We start from the raw sequence: 20,780 nt of genomic DNA, 5'->3' as shown, positions 1-20,780 counted from the left end.
CTGGGGACCCCTATACTAATCCTGCATGACTTTACATTACAACCTTGTTAGCAATTGTCAAAACACATGTACATATTGATCCTTAAACTAAAGTGCGAGAGTTTCAAGTACCTCTAGTTGTAACTTTCAATGTACTGTACAGCTGTACTGGAATGCACACATTGGCTCCCTTGCCAAACACATGCACACATACAAGACTTTGAATGCTTTGTAATCAAGCAAGCCCACACTGGTTTATAATTTCACAGAACCCCTTGCACAGTATCTCTCAGGCCTCTTTTGTTGTGCTTGCTCTGCAGTGCCTAATATCCATGAACAATGTTCTCGCACTCACATTTATTACCCTGTGTAAAACGTGATCAGGCGTTTAATCATTCATGACAACAAAGGCTTACAAAATGAAATGACTTTGCCATGACAACAAAACGCTGTACCCTTGAAACAAGGCCACAGGGCTGCAAGGAGAATGCATTTGTAAAGTAATAATCAGCTTGGCAATACTATCAGCTGCATAAAGTGGAAAGGTCATTGTGTTTATGGTTTGTGTCTGCCTCCGCTACTCTGCTATGAAACTGTGCAGAGCGAAGGGCAACATCGGTAGCACTAAACAAAACAACTTGCATCTGTTGAGGACGAAATCTGCAGACAAACAGCCTGGGTAACAATGCTTAAACAGAGCTTTGGAGACCTGGATTTAAATGTTGCTGTCAGTGTCACTGCAGCTGTAGCAAAAATCGGTAACACTTTTCATTAAGTGTCTATAATTACCTACACATGGTTGCAATGTTATTAAGCAGTTACAATGTGCTTAACGTGTACATCTTTGTGCATGATATAACCCTAATCCTAACCCTGACTCTAAATCTAACCCCACTAACCCTGAATTTAAATTGAACCCTAATCCTAAGCCTTTTCTGACAACTGTGTACTTACACATATCATGCAAAAAGGTTTACACGTTAACTACGTTGTAACTATACAGTAATAACATTGCAATTATATGCAAGTGCATTTACTATGTAACTACAAAGTAAATGCACTGTAACGAGAGACACCTAATGTAATGTGTTACCTAAAAATCAAATGTCATATATTGTTTACCTAGATTAGAAGTAAAGCATTTGCTCCCTTTTAAAAAGTTGACCATACTAAAAATCACAAACTCTAAACTTCTCAGAAAGAACAGAGCTGTTTGCAACACACTGGGCCTGGACATGGGTAGAACAACATGTATTCAAAGCAATGTTTTTTCAGCTTTCAGCGTTCACACTCTCTGTATTGCCAAATGTGCTTGCCTGGCAGAGCGCAAGCATGCCTTCTGAATTTATTAGAAAAACAACACCCAGCCAAGCTTCAAGCTGTGGTGCTCCTGTGTGTAATATCCCACTCACAGCTCAGTAATAAGTGATAGTCCCAGGATTTAGCAGGACTGAACCCTGGCCCCGGCATCAGTGAGAGAGGTGCCAGCAGGACCCAGCAGGGGAGGCATCACAGCGCTCTGATTACCTGATTAGATAACAGATTCACCCTTGGGGTCAGGATGCTTTTACACGACCTCTTTTAATGAGCTCCTCTGAAGCTCAATTTGCTGGAGGCCAAACACTTGAACAGTCTGAACCTGCCAGACTGTCTCCACCACATATCAATCCCAAGAAATGAGGAATGCATTTCCACATCACGAAAAAGGAGTAAACATTGTGGGAAAAAAAACGTACATTGTCAGTCTACATGATCAGAGTCAATATTACAACAGTCTTGCTAAGTCTTGAAGTCCTGGAAAAGTTCACCATAGGCTGGGGTTGCCTTTGCTGCATAGTAATAATAATAATAATAATAATAATAATAATAATAATAATAATAATAATAATAATAATAATAATAATAATCTTCCTCCCACCAATTAAACAGGTCACTTCTCTCTCTTACAGAAATTGAAATCACTTTGTGTCTTTACCTGCACCTGGTGGCATTTCCAAGTTGGTTATATTGGCTACAAAACATTACTGCTACTAAGTGTCCCAGTCTGGATGCAATGTATTCAAACAATCCAACAGCAAGACATATTCCTTAAAGGGGGCTACATCCTTCATCTTCCATCAGGAGAGGGTTTTAAATCACAGGGATGAGTGAACAGGAACAAAAAAAAATAGTTTATGTTTGCTCTTGACCAATCACAGCTAACTCTTTTCCCCAGTTATATCTAATACTCTCAGAATGTTTTATGTTCAATTTAAGCCTTTGGCATTTTCCAGTACTAACTTACCAAAGACATAAAGTGTGGGAGGGAGGGAGAGAAGGAGGGAGGGAGGGAGAGAAGGAGGGAGGTTGAGGTGATATTAAAAAGTAGAGTAGATGAAAGAGCTGCTATATATGGCTGACCATCTTCTTGACATCTTTTCTGTATTTATGAAGACTCTGGGTGTAAGCTGAAATATATCCATAGACACTATCTGCGCATCTCAGCAGTTCTTTTGTACAGAAAATATCTGCCTTCTGACAGGGAGCCTTCATCACTGGAGCACACCAGTCCTCATGAGTAATGGGATGCATTTTCCTTTCCTGAGCGTTTTCTGTAGACGCAGGGCTGATGACAATTTTAGCCCAAGATGTATGATTATGACACTTGCAGGGGCTTTTCATTACATCGTGTTCTTTGCTGGAGGAGAAGCTGCTGGTGATAATAGTTCTGTAATCAGCTCTTTGTTCCCAAGTCGCTTGTGTGAGGCTACGGGATTGAATTTCAAATTTAAGAAACGTAATGTGAGATGAAAGGCAGCTGGGTGGCCCAGCCAGTGAGCTACATATTGTGAATGCGTTGTCCTGTCACTGGATTTCAGTCACAGACTGGTTCTGATTGAAATTGCTCTGCTGTGCACAGTGAGGGTCTGTGTCTGGAGTAGAAACATCACAGCTGACTGGGCTTATTTCTTATCTTTGTCTTCTTTGTGGGTATCCTGTGCTGTATTGTGGGTAATCTATGAACCAGGGGCCATATGACCACCCTAGCCATAGGCAAATAACGTTGTCCATCAACTGACAAAAAGTACACTACACAAACACAACAGAAACTGTATAATACAAACAGAACTGGAATTGTGTTTCCCCTTTTGAAGTGGCAGTTTGCCATTTTCTTCCATATTATAATGTTATTATGCATAGTTACAATGTACTTAATGTGTAAATCTTTCTGCACAATATATGTAAATACACAATTGTACCAAACAAGAGTTAAGGATAGGGTTATATCATGCACAACAGGTGTACACATCGTTACAATACAGAGTAACATTGTAATTACATGTATTTGTAAAATAACTGTTATGTAAATACACAGTAATTAGGGACACTTCATGTAAAGTGTTACAAACCTATTTAACTAAACTCTTCAGGTAAGGTAAGGTATGAAATTATTTCATCGGAAATCTCTAAGACTAAATGATTTCCCAAACAAAAAGGAAATAATAATGCAGGTAAAATTGAAGTGATGGTTTATAAGCTTTCTCCAAAGCAAACTTGCTTCATCATACAGAAATAATTGACTTGGTACACCTATATTCCAGCTCCCTAAAGAACAAAGAGATCTGAAAATGGCTGGCCAGTATTTGTGCACACTGCAATTGTTAAATCATGCGTGGGCAGCACATTTCTGGCCTCATTAACCAGTGGCTGACTAATGCATTGGATCTCTAGAGGGGTGTGTTGGAGAACCGAAGCAGTTTATCACAGAACCCCCCCCCCCCCCCCCCCCGCGCATCCCAGCAAGTCATAAAAATGACACACATAATATTTCCAAGTTCAGGGCCTCTACCCTGCCACATGGAAATCCAGTTCATAGCTTATTTCTTTTTTTCGCTAGAAAAAAAACCTTCATGGAAAAAACTTGTGGCAAATGGATCTCTGGTTGATTTCTCCTTGTGATTTGCCCACCTTGATTCACAATCCAAAACCACTTTGTCATGAATAGCACCTTTCATAGTGGAGCACCATCACAAAGCTCTTTACAAGATGCAGTAACAACAAGAAAATCCACAATACTTCAAACACAGAGAAACGCATAATACAGTAAAAATAAAAAATAAAAAAAATATATGTATCAATGCATAATGCGTTAAATACCATGGAAAGTGCATAATACATGATAGTAACATAATACATGAAATAGTACATTAAATACAATGGAAAGTGCGCGACCGAGAAACGCGATTATATATATATATAGATATTCTATTATATACTATATAGATATATATAGTATATATATATATATATATATATATATATATATATAGCCATTCCTTACCCGTAATAACGTACAGAGCAATATTCACTCAAGCCTGGATGCTTTCTTTGTTTTCTGCACTGTGATACATACGTTCACTATGACTTCAAAGCATATTTCAAAAGATATCTGTGCAGGTCCATGGTGCTTAAATGAGTTTCATTTAAATTGAATGTAGTGTAAGATGTACATTTCTAAGGATACAGAGAAGACAAACACACACAGACAGGAGAACACTGTTTCTCTAAAGCATGCTCTCGTCACAGTGCAATGTTTGATGCAGTGTATTTTACTGTCATCCTGAAAATCTTCAAGATGAATTTATTTCATGATGGAGCTCAAGAGGAGACCATTAAATTACACTAACTGATCTTCAAATGAGCTTGCAGCTCATAGATCTGAATAGAAAGAAATGAGTGTGGTTACCATGGAATCAAAAGCCTATCATTACTTCCACGGTTAGTTTTCAAACACACTTCAACAAATGTATGTTAAACATACCAAAATGTTGGGATGTTGGTTCTTTTGAGCACAAACATGTATATATAAACAGAAAACAAATATTGGGTTTCATCCACTGTTCAGATCCTTGTAATTAAAACAAGTGTTATCAATGTGCTGGCTCACTCCAGGTGGTTTGCTATTTCATCCACACTGTGGTGCAGCCGACTCTGTCGCTCAGGGTTAATGTGATTGTCAAGAGGAATAACAAGGTGCCTCAAAACTGTGACCCCTCAGGACCACTGTCTGTCTCTCTGCTCACCATTCATCGAGAGGGTCACACTGAGCAATTACAGAGCCACTGGAACTCTTAACCACTGCAATTTGATGTGCAGGAAAAAAAACAATTGCCACACAGAGCCTTAGAAAGACCTGGAGCATTTAAACACTCAGCTATCTGTCTGCAGAGGGCACTTTGAACAGAAGGAGGCTCTAACGTTGGGCACTCGAGTCGCTGCGCTGCTCTCTTTGCCACCTGTTTGCTGTCTGATTTATAAACCTTTGTTAATGCTGCTAAACATACTTTCATTTTGTCATTGGCACACAAGCAGCAATAATTTCTTGCACAGTTGTTTTAGATGCCTGCAGAAAGTGATCTAACATTTCTACACATGAATGTCTATTATTTTTATATCACTGATTACTGAACGGAACTTTAAATTCTCACTCCCAGAGGTTTTCATGCGGGTAGGTATATAAAGGATATCAATGACAATTGCACACTACTGTAAATATCACAGGAGTCTCTGGGCTCAGCTAGTAGAGTGAATTTGCTCATCTGGTGACATCAGAGCTGGTGATGCAGTGCTCCACTTCAGTTTGAAACCCCAACAGCATATCAATCACGTTTGACAACCCACACTGTCTGCATACAGTGCCTGGGAAATGTAATTCTCTGTTGCTATGGTGTCCATGTGGTCTGACCATTTGACTAAATGACTCGTCACTTCATCCTTTTTGAGTTCAGTAAGCACACAAAATGTGCATTCTAGATTGATTTGAGGAAAAAATGAAACATGATGCCTTATCTCTATGGAAAAAGAAAAAATATATATTTTTCCGGTCTGTTTTCTCACGTTCCACCAGCTTCCCATGCAGTTAGTCGTGTATAATTATTACGGCCTGCTCCCTAAAGCAATGCAAAGTGTCAGGCAGGTGTCTGTGCCATGCTGTTGAGATTATACCTTCTTCCCAAGCCTCCTCACGTTCAGCCTCACCACGGGGGGTGACAATCAAGCTACCGCCTTGTCTATCTCTCAGCTCTAATCTACACCAACATTACAAGCTCCAAAGCATCACTGAGAATACCAAATAATGCATTACAAGCTAATGCTACATGTTTATCATGTCTGTAATTAAATATTGTTTTTAAATCACAAGTTATCCTGAATACTGAATGAAATGTACTGCACCGAATTTTGTAAAGTAGCCACATTTGGAATGAACATAGACTAATAACAGCACTCCAACAATCATAGAATATTGTGCTAAATGCAACATTGTATTTTGAAGTTTATCTTATGTTTCCATCTGTACCCTGAAAATTGAATATTGGTATCTACAAAATAGGGCAAAAAAAAAAAAATTGAAATTGAGCTCAGAGATTCTCATTACTAAGTTGTCTCCAACACCTGATCCTTACAGACCACAGGTTCTCTGATCAATCTGGAGATTAGGTGCAGCTGGAGAGATCCTTAACTCTGTAACTTTGGAATAAAATGCCTGCCATTCATTGTGGCAGAGTGAGCCTGAGAGATGCAAAAAGGGTACTGTACACCTCATGTGTAAAGGGTATTGTACTCCTCATGTGTAAAGGGTATTGTACACCTCATGTGTAAAGGGTATTGTACACCTCATGTGTAAAGGGTATTGTACTCCTCATGTGTAAAGGGTATTGTACTCCTCATGTGTAAAGGGTATTGTACACCTCATGTGTAAAGGATATTGTACTCCTCATGTGTAAAGGGTATTGTACTCCTCATGTGTAAAAGGTATTGTACACCTCATGTGTAAAGGGTATTGTACTCCTCATGTGTAAAGGGTATTGTACTCCTCATGTGTAAAAGGTATTGTACACCTCATGTGTAAAGGGTATTGTACACCTCATGTGTAAAGGGTATTGTACACCTCATGTGTAAAGGGTATTGTACTCCTCATGTGTAAAGGGTATTGTACTCCTCATGTGTAAAGGGTATTGTACACCTCATGTGTAAAGGATATTGTACTCCTCATGTGTAAAGGGTATTGTACTCCTCATGTGTAAAGGGTATTGTACGCCTGGGTCAGTCAGCATCTCCAGTCCTCGTCACATGAGCACATCAAGCCCAGGCTTCAGTCATTATCAGAGTGTAATCAAGATAGAATAGCAGGCGATTCCCAGCAAGAACAGCGCTTGGCTGCTGTAATTGCTTTCTGTTCTGTTTTGGGTGTTTTTTGTTATCAAAGCCTCAGTTTGATTTCAGAAATGTTTCTGATTCGCTCTGAGTACACACACATCTCTGCTATCGTTACCTTTTTTCTTTCTCTTTTTACAAATCCACAATTTCCCCCTCATCGTTAATCACGTGTTAAATCTATGCATAAGCTATAGCTTAATTATAAGAAATGCAAATCAGAGGGCTCTAGTACAGTGTTTGTAATTAGAGTGCATTGATTACAGGTGTGTGAGAGTGTGGAAAGCTGGTGAAGCGAATCTGTATCACTGCAGTACTATGGATATTAAATGGTCTAGTATTGACTGGTTACTGTTTAACCTGTTTATTATGTGCTACCACATGGAAAGTCATGGATTTTCTTCTGTGATCTGCAATAGCTCTACAAACAAAATCTGAACAGACACATGCCAGCCCAGCTTGCAGGGCTTCAGCAGAGTCCAGAGACTGACAGCTCTCAGCACTCACTTCAAAAGGGCAGTGATTCAAGAAAGACAGCCAGTTCTTATCATGGAGCTTCCCTGGGCTGGTCAAACAGCAGCATTGTATTACTATATAGACATTGCACTCTGTATTATATTGTCAGGTACCCCAGAGGCAATGCTTACCTCCAGCAAAGCTAACAGCAGTGTGCACACTCATGTTCAAACCTACACTCAAATATAGCATCCATGTATTACATTTTTCCACAGGAGGTTTTAAATGCTATGTTCAGGTTTGAGTACAGCCCTGGAAATAAAACAAAAGCTTTCAAATAGTAATGCTATTCATGCACAATAAGAATACAAGCTGTTGTTTTAAATGCAGATTTTAATTATTTGAGATAGATAGAGGCCAGGCTTTAATGGGATTCATAACTTAAGATGCTAATGAAAAACACTTCCGGAAAATTAAAAAGCAGCTTGGAGCGTCTTCTGGTAAGTCAAGTGGTAAATAGGGTTTTGTTTTTGAGATTTAGCACATGTTTTTTTTTTTTATTAGCTTGTACAGGTTGTTGTTTATCAGCATTTATAGGGTGTTGTTTATGAACAGATTTAAAGGGACTGTTTTTTCTAAACAAACCGAATTGAGTTCACTCAGAAACAAACTGGAGGAAAAGAACTCTGCTCCTTTTGTATTCACATGTGCACATCAGTGTAAGAGGACTCGGGTCACTTCAAAATGACTCGGTTCTTTTTGCTGGTCCACTTCAACATTTTTCCGAGCTGACTGTGCTTTCACATTGCACTGAAACAAACAAACCAAACTCAGTCCTTTTGCCCAAAAGTAACCTAACCACACTCAGTTTGAAAAATATCCGTCCAAATAAACCCAGTGTGAATGCACTCTTAGATCTCAATCGTTTTCTGTGTCTTCAATGCTGAAACTCATATCACTGGATAATATAGCATGTAAAGGATCTCTTAACGGTCCCATTAAGAGGAATGTGTGTGTGTGTGTGTGTGTGTGTGTGTGTGTGTGTGTGTGTGTGTGTGTGTGTGTGTGTGTGTGTGTGTGTGTGTGTGCATTGCACTGGGGAGGGGGGGCAGTGATGGAGTGCCATGTCCCAGAGTGTTGGCAGCCTCCTCAGCTCTCACTGGCTAAATGGAATGGACACAGAAACAGTGAAGAAGACGGAGATTAATCATGTGACAGAAATGAATAGGAAACATTTCTTCTTGTTCCTTCAATTCATTTTGCAGCTATGATTGCGTTATTACACAACTAGGGGAACACTAGAAAATTCCATTTGACATCTACAACTTGTGAACACTGGGACTTTTATTTACAGCATGAGTATTGATCCCTAATGAATGCTGTGTAGGGTGTATATATCTACCTGCATAGGAATGCATATATCAGTGTAGCACAGTGAAAGCATGGCAACATGTAATAAAGCACAGTCAAATCATAGGAAAGGTAAGCATTGTAAAGAATGAGAGAAATTGAGTATTGAAGCACAGGGTAAGATGGGTCATACAAGACTCCAGTAGTGTATATGAGGTAATGAATACAAAGGGATATGCAGCAGCTCTGTACCCACTCCCCCAAGAGAGACTGGCCATTTGTGCAGTGGTTAAGATCTAGCGCTGCACAGCACAAGGCAACAGGGTTTGCACCTAGCCTCAGTCTGTATTTTGTGTTGCCACTCCTCACCTCGCTTCACCATCCTGATTTCTCACTAAATCTGTTTAGGCACCCAATGGAAAGCTAGCTAAACTATGGTGCAAAAATGTAAAAGATTCACTTAAAAAAAAACCTGCATAAAAAAATATTTTTAAAGTAACTTAATGCGTTTATTCGTTTGATAACAGAGGAAGATCAGAAAATACATGAATTTTTCATTACTTCTTGGCTGGATCTTCAGCAAACAGAAAATGTAAAACAGCATTAAGAATCACAAACCAAAATGAAACCCTTGAAGACTCAGAGACATGTTTCTTATCTCAGTGGAGTGGATGTAAGCAGAAGGTCATTCAGAAATTAGTATGCTCTAACGAAGCTGCATATCTGGAACATCTTCAGAAAGATATTCCAATTTATAAAGTAATCATCTTTACCTTAATTGGAAAGAATGCTGGTTCCCTGTAAGAATATAAAAGTATATTTATTTATTTATTTATTTATTACAATCTTCATTTTTTTTTCTAGTGGTAAATTACCATAACACATGCATAAGCAATACAATGCTGTATTAACATAATACTAATAAATAAAATAAAAATAAAATAATAAAAATACTTTTGCAATTGTAACAGGAAGAGGTTTTCAGACACCCAGACTTCAACACTTTGAGACCACTTATTAATTCATTTTAGTCTTCAACCCTTTTGACCACTTATTAATTCATTTTAGTCTTCAGCCCTTTTGACATAGTGGGTTTGGTGTGCATGCAGTCTAATTGAACTGGTATACACTGTTGACATGGAAGGATTTATTGTGTTCATATTAAATCCTCAATCCATCGTCTAATCCTGCTAATTTCGATTCAGCACTGGACAGCTCCTCTCGCACTCAGCACTGGACAGCTCCTCTCGCACTTAGCACTGGACAGCTCCTCTCGCAGTCAGCACTGGACAGCTCCTCTCGCAGTCAGCACTGGGAACTGGAGCTGAGGATTCGCACCAACACACGGAGAGCTCAGCCAATATTGACAGAGAGCTGCTTTCCGTGCATCAAATATCACAGCGCAGGGAAACCATTTCCGACCTAAATACGAACGCGAGAACCGAAGAGTGAGGAACCAGCTCTGGGACTTCAGAAATAATAAGCACAGGCACATTTGTTGAATTGTGAGTGCGGGGAATCATAGTTTTACCTTGTGTGTAGACCGGATCAAAAGAAACTATTGCTTTGGAATTCATTGCGGTTTTTTAATTTGAAAAAGTTTCGTCCTTTTTCTTTTTTGATTTTCCAGACAATGTCGTCTTTAAACTGGATTAACGAGGATGATGACGCTAGTGAGTTAATGCGTGGAGTGTGTGGGGTCCTGTTTTATCTAAAGATCTGAAAGTTATTTTATCGAAAGATACCCGTTTTAGTTAATACCATTTGTATTGGAACCAGGCTAGCTTAAATGCATTATTAATAGTTACGAATAAGTAGTTCGAGTTCGAGTCAACACAAGAATTTCTTTGTATTTTACAAAAACAGGTAATTTCCACGCTGAGCAAAGCAACGGGACGCGCAATAGCTCCAGTGCTGCACACTTTACAAACCCCTTTCAGAAAAGGAAACGCTGAAAATCTACTTGCATTTTGCTTATTATTAATTTGGAGGACATTATGATTTTGTGTAACACCAGTGCCATCAAAGACTGGAGCTATTTCCTCTCTCAGATATTACCGCTTGTTAACAGAACAGCGGGCCTTGTTCATCAAAGTGTCATCTCGGTGGAAGTCACCACCAGTTCCGTGGTGAGTGTCCTGGAACCAGACCGCAGCGGTTTCATGCCAAACAGCCAGCCCGTGAACACCTCGAACTACACCACTGGACTCGAGCACCTGTTCCAGTACTCTTACTCGGAGAATGAACTTCTGTATACTGACTACAAGCCCCCGGCCCGGGACGCCATCCCGCTACCCAAAGCCGTGCTGTACTTATTAATGGCAGCGCTGGTCGTTGTGGTTGTAGTCTACGCCATTGTGGGGCACCTCATCAAGGACTTGGTCCATGAATTTGTGGGTGAGTATTATTATTATTATTATTTTATTATTATTATTATTATTATTATTATTATTATTATTATTATTATTATTATTATTATTCAGCAATGTTCTGAGAATGTTCTCTATTAGAAAAATATCTTTTAAATTGTATGTCTATTTTTTCTAATATGTATTATATAATATATATATATATATATATATATATATATATATATATATAATAGACAGAGAGCTAGAGATGGAGAGAGACGATCTCTCTCTCTAGAGAGAGAGAGAGAGAGAGAGAGAGAGAGAGAGAGAGAGAGAGAGAGAGAGAGATTTTGTGACTGAAGACAATATTGGAGCCAGTGCATTCAAATTAATTCATTTTAACAGTTGCAATCCTTATTAGTATAATGCAATTGTTCCATACAACGACTTGCTGCGTTTATTCACAAATATTAATCATATGAATCTCAATAGTTTACATGAGCAATGCACGCTGCATTCCAGGAGCCCCAAGGCATTCTTAAAGCAACCTTTTAGGTTGTTAATTTGTATGTAAATAGAAAGAAAGCAAGGATTAGTAGCAAATCACAAGTATATGTATATACTGAATATATCACATCCGTATAAACCTGTTGTTAGTATCGCTGCTCTAAGCGTTAGGGAACTCTCTCTGAACTTCAAATGGCATTGAACATTCACCAGCCCATTCTCTACTATAAATGCTTGGCACAGCAATGATTTCTTTTTAAGCACTCTCTTAAATACTTGCAGATTTAATGGCTTAACACATGCTTTCAATGTAAATGGTCTCAGTTACTGTAAAAACGTTATCTTCTGACCTGATTTGCATTTATTTGCACATCAATATCAGGAAATAGATGAACTATTATTATTATTATTATTATTATTATTATTATTATTATTATTATTATTATTATTATTATTATTATTATTATTATTCGTCAGTATTAATTATCCTTTAATTAATTAGTTGGATCTGTTGCTTGCTCCTATATTTTAGCTCAAATTGTCCAGTTTAATACAACAAATCTGTGATAATATTACAGCACAAACGCTGGTGAGCTGGATGTAAATTACACTATATTTTAAATTAAATTTTATGTCGTATGTTATGTTCAAAATGTCAGTTTGGTTATTTGAGTTAGAATATAAAATATTGAATAAACGGATGTACTCGGGTTTTTTTTTTACCACCCACATAAATCCCAATTCATACAGGGTTTTAGAAAAACATGGCACTTATTTAATTTGAACCAACTCTCTTGATATTTCTCTTCTCTCCGTAAACAAAGTGCATTTGAATAAAATTCTGTTTTTTGGAGAGCTGCTGACCGCTCTGTTATTTAGTTTATGTTTGGGGTAACATGAGATCAGATGCACATGAAGCAGAGATGTTGACTAATCAGCCCCTCCAAATATACCACAGCTGGCCTTTTTTCTTTTTTTTTTTTTAGCGAGAGAGAAAGAGAATTTTACAGCACTGGGGAATCACCTTGGATTACATGAAGTACCTACCCAAATTATTGTATCACAATTAAACTAATTTCAGATAGTGTGTATTAATATTTAAAACACTGTCCCATCTCAAGTGAATTGTAAGAACATTAACACGGGTTTTCTTTTTTTCTAGTTAAAAAAAAAAGTACAACAAATAATTATTTCGCAGTATGCTTTTTGCAGTAGAGTTTTTCTGGATAACCGAATGCAGTACATGTCTGTTATTCATAAGGACTGTAATATCTATTCCAAAAGAAATAATCCGCTACCATACTGCAATATCAGACAGTAATGAACGAAGAGTCGTTATAGTGAAAGGACGGGAGTCCTTCATATTTCGCTCATCACGACATTTCCAGTATCCTGTTGCTTTTCTTAAACTAGAAGAACCTATTTCATTGTATCGATTTCCCAGACCGAAACCTCAGAATCTCCCATTGCCCTTTGTGAATTTGTGAATAAACACAGCAAGTCGTTGTATGGAACAATTGCATTATACTAATAAGGATTGCAACTGTTAAAATGAATTAATTTGAATGCACTGTCTCCAATATTGTCTTCAGTTACAAAAAATCTCTCTCTCTCTCTCTCTCTCTCTCTCTCTCTCTCTCTCTCTCTCTTTAAAATTGAGTTTGACACATCACTGTATGAGGAGCACTATTATTCTGTATATTAGAAAAGAGAACTGGTGCATCGGTCTGTTGTGGGCAGATCGTTCTGCTTCGTGTTCTAGTTGTTTTAAACAGTTACTAGCTAATGGAGAAGTAATGAAACAAGACATCAAGTATTTAGATGATGTTTTTGGACACTGCTTAACCAATATTCAGAATTTTGACCATACAGACTGCCACCTTCAGGTAGGGGAGAGTACTTCAACCATATTGCCTGGCTAACCGTCGACTTCTCCATAGTCCATAGGTCCAAATCAATTAAGTTTCAGTTAGGAAAATTCTAATTCATGCAATTAACAGTGTCTTAATTATTCGTTAATGTCATCCTCCCATTTGCTCTGACTATTGCACATGTATTTTAAGAAGAAACCGTTTGAGCAGCTGCTTAATTCCTTGTGTGTCCGAAAGAGTAAGTAGTGGGGTTCTGAAAAATATAGCGTTACACATCCTCACGTGCTGCTACAACTGTTTAAATATAGCGTTACACATCCCCACGCGCTGCTATAACTATTTAAATATAGCGTTACACATCCCCACGTGCTGCTACAACTGTTTAAATATAGCGTCCCACATCCCCACGTGCTGCTATAACTATTTAAATATAGCGTTACACATCCCCACGTGCTGCTACAACTGTTTAAATAATGTCATTTTTCTGTCATTTTTCTTTTCATTGTTAACATCCTGACAACTTTTTACACTTAACTTTAAAGTCAGTTTCAAAGCTCACCTCATACTGTACAGAAGAAGATTAGTGATGTGGTGATGAGGAACCTCACCTCATACTGTACAGAAGAAGATTAGTGATGTGGTGATGAGGAAACTCACCTCATACTGTACAGAAGAAGATTAGTGATGTGGTGATGAGGAACCTCACCTCATACTGTACAGAAGAAGATTAGTGATGTGGTGATGAGGAACCTCACCTCATACTGTACAGAAGAAGATTAGTGATGTGGTGATGAGGAACCTCACCTCATACTGTACAGAAGAAGATTAGTGATGTGGTGATGAGGAAACTCACCTCATACTGTACAGAAGAAGATTAGTGATGTGGTGATGAGGAACCTCACCTCATACTGTACAGAAGAAGATTAGTGATGTGGTGATGAGGAAACTCACCTCATATTCTACAGAAGAAGATTAGTGATGTGGTGATGAGGAAACTCACCTCATACTGTACAGAAGAAGATTAGTGATGTGGTGATGAGGAACCTCACATCATACTGTACAGAAGAAGATTAGTGATGTGGTGATGAGGAACCTCACCTCATACTGTACAGAAGAAGATTAGTGATGTGGTGATGAGGAACCTCACCTCATACTGTACAGAAGAAGATTAGTGATGTGGTGATGAGGAAACTCACCTCATACTGTACAGAAGAAGATTAGTGATGTGGTGATGAGGAACCTCACCTCATACTGTACAGAAGAAGATTAGTGATGTGGTGATGAGGAACCTCACCTCATACTGTACAGAAGAAGATTAGTGATGTGGTGATGAGGAACCTCACCTCATACTGTACAGAAGAAGATTAGTGATGTGGTGATGAGGAAACTCACCTCATACTGTACAGAAGAAGATTAGTGATGTGGTGATGAGGAACCTCACCTCATACTGTACAGAAGAAGATTAGTGATGTGGTGATGAGGAACCTCACCTCATACTGTACAGAAGAAGATTAGTGATGTGGTGATGAGGAACCTCACCTCATACTGTACAGAAGAAGATTAGTGATGTGGTGATGAGGAACCTCACCTCATACTGTACAGAAGAAGATTAGTGATGTGGTGATGAGGAACCTCCCCTCATACTGTACAGAAGAAGATTAGTGATGTGGTGATGAGGAAACTCACCTCATACTGTACAGAAGAAGATTAGTGATGTGGTGATGAGGAAACTCACCTCATACTGTACAGAAGAAGATTAGTGATGTGGTGATGAGGAACCTCACCTCATACTGTACAGAAGAAGATTAGTGATGTGGTGATGAGGAACCTCACCTCATACTGTACAGAAGAAGATTAGTGATGTGGTGATGAGGAACCTCACCTCATACTGTACAGAAGAAGATTAGTGATGTGGTGATGAGGAAACTCACCTCATACTGTACAGAAGATTAATGATGTGGTGATGAGGAACCTCACCTCATACTGTACAGAAGATTAGTGATGTGGTGATGAGGAACCTCACCTCATACTGTACAGAAGAAGATTAGTGATGTGGTGATGAGGAACCTCACATCATACTGTACAGAAGAAGATTAGTGATGTGGTGATGAGGAAACTCACCTCATACTGTACAGAAGAAGATTAGTGATGTGGTGATGAGGAACCTCACCTCATACTGTACAGAAGAAGATTAGTGATGTGGTGATGAGGAACCTCACCTCATACTCTACAGAAGAAGATTAGTGATGTGGTGATGAGGAACCTCACCTCATACTGTACAGAAGAAGATTAGTGATGTGGTGATGAGGAACCTCACCTCATACTGTACAGAAGAAGATTAGTGATGTGGTGATGAGGAACCTCACCTCATACTGTACAGAAGAAGATTAATGATGTGGTGATGGCTAACACAGGTGTGTTTAATTTGGGAGGTTGTGATTCACTCCCAGGTAATGTTGACTCAAACTATGCTTCTCAAATGGATACTCTCCTTTTACCTGGGAGCCAGTGTTTCATGATCATGGTTACTGGCAACTATGAAGAGATGTGATATATCCAAACAATCCTCACCCCATGTGAAGCCATTCAGGTTATATTAAAAATCCCAAATAGTGTCCAAATACACTGACTGCCCACACAATTAGTGAGTTGTCTTAGAGCCCCAGGTGCATGTGTCTGGAAGGGGTACGGCAGTGCTACTCAACTCTGACAATCGAGATCCAATCCAGTCCAGGTTTTTACTCCAAGCAGGTTCTAATGTAGTTAATTGAAGCTGCTAAGAAGCAATGAACTAATTTAGGACCTGGTTGGAATAAAGACCAGGACTGGTCAGAGTTGATATGATATGGTCCGCTGTAGCAATTGAGTGTCAGTCTAGCTGTTTAGAGTGTGGTTATCTTTCTGCAATCATGCAAGTGCAGCTGATTAGCAAATGATTGCTTCATATGATAGACCCCAGTTGCTATGCTGTGAACAGTAATTGTTAATTGTGAGGGGAAAAAAAGAAAAAGCCTAACAGTTGTTTCTGTGTTCATGCAGACTGGATATGTGGTCCTAGTCCCGATGACAACAGCAACAAGAGTGACGTGAACTGCATCACAAACAGCATGAACAAAATGAATGACATCACTCACTACCCACATCTGGATGAAATGAACCGAATGGATAGTAATCAGACTGAATACGACCTCAGAGCTGATCAGCTGATCATCACTATTGACGAGACTTCACAGTTACCCCGGGGAGAGGCGTGCAGCGGCACTTAAACCCACCGCAGTTTCTGTATAATAATACTCTTTCACTCAACAGCTTTTGTTTGTCTCGGGATACTGCAACAACCCGACCTATTGGGCAGCTGCGGATCATTTCTTGTTTTAATACAGGGAGAAGTTCAAGGATAATGCGTTGCACGGGATGCATTACTGCAAAGATTTAGCAAAAGCTACACTGCTGTTCTGGATCGTGGAGAGGAAAAATTGTCAATTCTGTGCACTGATGCTTTATGGACTTGTATTGTAACTGTAAACCAATACAAATTAAAAAATGCTTTAATTTTACCTTCACAGTGGACTTATAAACAGAACTATTGATCAGATATGCACACACTTGAATAATGGTACACTGATGGGTTTAAATATCTCTTGGGAATCTGTAGATTTATGTTTTAAAGATGAACCATCATTTTATGAATTCTAAGGTACGATCGTTTCTTTTTTGTTCTCAAAGTATGAGATAAAAACTATTCTAAACACAATCATTTCAAGCTGGATTTTACCATTTGCTGCATGTCATGTTACAGTAAAACTTTAAGTGTATCATTTTACTATGTATTTACATAGGAGTTACTTAGTAAATACATATGTACTTACACATCATTATGATTTTATCATGCATAGTTACAATGTATTTAATGTGTACATTTTTTTGTATGATGTAAACCTAACCCTACCTCTAAACCTAACCATAACTCCACTAACCATAACTCTAACCATAACCCTTTTCTGATTCAATTGTGTACTTACATATATCGTACAAAAAGATGTACATTTGCTTAATATGTATAATAACATTGTAATGATGTGTAGGTACACATGTATTTACTAAGTAACTACAATTTAAATACACAGTAGTTAGAGATGCAATGTAAAGTGTTACCATTTTTAATATGGTTATTTTGTTTGTGATTGATTTGGTATTTCATCAAATTCATGCTCAGAATTACAGAGAAACACAGTAAAGCTGCATTTAATGTTTGATTCAAATATATACTGTAGTCGTGGACATTTTGAGATTCATTTGCATTTAATTCATATAAACCTACAAGGGATCTTTAGTTTTTTAACCGAAATGCAGCCATCAGGGTATATACATGAATGCATTACAAGTGATGTGGTTCTCTGAAAGATCAGCAGAGGGGAGGCGTCGGAATGACTTTGTAGTTGCATTAAAATACATACATCACAAGAGGGCGCTGACAAGCAAGTTGTGTTAAGAAGCAAAGGATATTGAAGAACAGTTCAAAACTGTAACACTAAAACGCGATTGAGAAGTATAGCACACGGTGAATACACAAAGACATACAATTTGCATTTAAAATTGTGTCACAATTAGCTCTTGACCTAAGGGGATATATATCCAGCTCAGTGATCTCGAGTTTCATTACATACAGTATAACTACTCCTCTGTAACTATAGGATGCAGATATTGGTCACTTCAAGGTGTTTCTGTAGAGCAATGTGGTATTCTAGTTCCAGTAATCAAGATGTATGTTAGTTGAGTAGTAAATACCCGCCCCCCCCGCAATATTGCACGTCCTAGTAAACATCGCTTTGCAGGTGCCTGCCTATTTGTTAACCGCTGGGTCACTCTGTTATCTTTTTGTGACACACTGTCCTTGTAACTTATACAAATAAAATATATTCCCATTTACCATGTCAGAACACAAATGTATGTTAACTTGATACAATTTATGTAACAATAACTTGTGTGACCAATAGCAAAACGCAGTTCGATACACTTTTAACATGGAAACGTGGCAGTGTCGGTACAAATATGCAGGAGGCATGCAGCTCTCCTGCTCTGAGATGGTTTGGAGTGTCAATACAAAACGCAATCTGTATGGAAATCTCGCTACACATGGGATAAGACACAATTGCCTATGTTTGATAAAATTAACTTTATTCAATTACATTTGAAAGTCTATAGCGAGTAATGCGAGTGTCGTTTTTGCACGCCAACGTATGCGTTGTAATGTTGCATGGGACATGTGGTGGATAATGATTATTGTTCAAAAATAATCAGTCTCTGGAAATGAATAGAATACGTTTTTGGGATATACACACAGACCCTTTGCAACGGGTCAGCACATTGCAAACAAGTTTTATCCTTTAATCCCCCCAAACCAATTTTATTCATAGCATAATAATTAAGAAAGTGCAATGGAAAGGAAAACTGTGACAGATTGAGTAGTGTGTCACTAGATGGCAGAGGTGTACCATTCACGGCAAGCCTACAGACCTTTTGCCCTGCAATATCTAATAAAATGGGACCAGAGTTTCTTTCAATTACCCCTGGCTCATATTCAACAAATACATTTCGAGCAAAAGGTGTATTCTGAAAAGGAAAAAGCTAAAATAAGGTTCAGCTTGAGACATGATAGAAAAACAGTCAGGCACACTTTCTCGTTCACACTGAAACACACATTTATTTGGCTGCTCCTTTCATTTCAGCTTGGCTGTGTTTTGTCAGATACAACTGGAAGGAGGATGGTGTAGGCTGGGTCATGTTTCTTTGTTTTAGGTTCACAGGACAAGCTGTTGAATTTGTCATTTAGGAAAGTGTACTGTACATATTTCTTTGGCACAGCAGAACAGATTTATTCCATAAGTTATATTAAATTATATCCATTTCAGTCATCTGTCTAGACATCAAAGGCATTTTTTTCTTCTTTCTTTTAGCTGTCCTGTCTGTCTTCATGGTTCAGTGTCTGACACACAAAACACAACACAGTCCTACAGCACAGTCAGCATGGTTTCAGCATCAAGGATCATAACTTTCATGTATTTATTTAATTTGTTTGTGTTTATTGTATGATTATATTTATTGTATGTCAAATGCAGAGTACTGAAGAAGGCACTATAATTTGTTTCCAAATGAAAACTATCATTATGCAATTAACTTTTCTTTCATTATACCTGGGCAAAAAGGGAAGCCACCTGATAGCAATGAGACTCTCAGCTGCTGCCTCATCCTGCATTCTCACAATGTGGAAACACTTTTGTGTGTTACACTAGGCTCCTGGTGGAATACCATAGGATCATATTCAAAAACATATTTCTAAAGGTTCTATAGTTCTTTCCATCCACTCCAAAACACACACACACACACACACACACACACGCACACACACACACACACACAAACACACACACACACACACACACACACACACACACACACACACACACACACACACACACATGCACACGCACACAATAAATTATATTTCTTTTGCCAAAAATATGCTAACAGTTTCCAGATCTGAACTTTTTAACTCACTAATCGTTTCATTAGATCAGCAGGAAAATATTTTAGTTTTTTTTTTTTTTTGTCAGACAAGTACTTTACCATGATGAAAACTTTTACTAGCATAAAACATCTGTGCGATTACTTCATTGCAAAGAGAGGAAACTCCTGGACAGGGTGAGCTTACCTTACCTAGTGGAGTAGCGTGGCTTGGATATCAGTCTGTTTCACTGCCATGTTTAGCGGTAAAGTCTGATGTCCACAACAGCAATCAAAACGACTCCTTTTATGTGTCTGTGTATATGCATACTATATAAATATATATATAGCTTTTTATTCATCTAGATATTTCTCATAGTTTCCAAGGATCTGGTTTAGAAATATGTGAAAATGTTATTAAGGATGCTTGTTTTTTTCTACATTGTAGCGGGGAGGAGGCAGGAAACAAAGCAGCAACCATGCCTCTGCAAGTAAGTGCCTGCAAGATCCTCAAGCTCCCGCAAGCGCCCGCAAGCACCCTCACTGACCCAGAGGAAAGAGGTGTACC

At 38.4% G+C, this 20,780-nt stretch overlaps 1 protein-coding gene across 1 annotated transcript; it reads left to right on the top strand.

Moving 5' to 3' along the window:
* Positions 1 to 10,271: 10,271 nt before the first annotated feature.
* LOC121326372 lies at positions 10,272 to 17,323 on the top strand. The gene is made up of 2 exons (XM_041269627.1): positions 10,272 to 11,376; positions 16,748 to 17,323. Exons 1-2 carry the CDS (start codon positions 10,977 to 10,979, stop codon positions 16,972 to 16,974), a joined length of 627 nt encoding a protein of 208 aa, XP_041125561.1. The 5' UTR covers positions 10,272 to 10,976; the 3' UTR covers positions 16,975 to 17,323.
* Positions 17,324 to 20,780: the final 3,457 nt, after the last annotated feature.

This window comes from Polyodon spathula, chromosome 14, assembly GCF_017654505.1.
Source record: "Polyodon spathula isolate WHYD16114869_AA chromosome 14, ASM1765450v1, whole genome shotgun sequence".
NCBI lineage: Eukaryota > Metazoa > Chordata > Actinopteri > Acipenseriformes > Polyodontidae > Polyodon > Polyodon spathula.
This window is presented reverse-complemented; position numbering and strand designations above follow the sequence as displayed.

Excerpts from the sequence above, each read along its gene's own strand:
- LOC121326372 (XM_041269627.1), top strand. The coding sequence starts at position 10,977 with ATGATTTTGTGTAACACCAGTGCCATCAAAGACTGGAGCTATTTCCTC. Across the intron at positions 11,377-16,747 it reads CTTGGTCCATGAATTTGTGG|ACTGGATATGTGGTCCTAGT; the intron begins GTGAGTATTATT and ends GTGTTCATGCAG.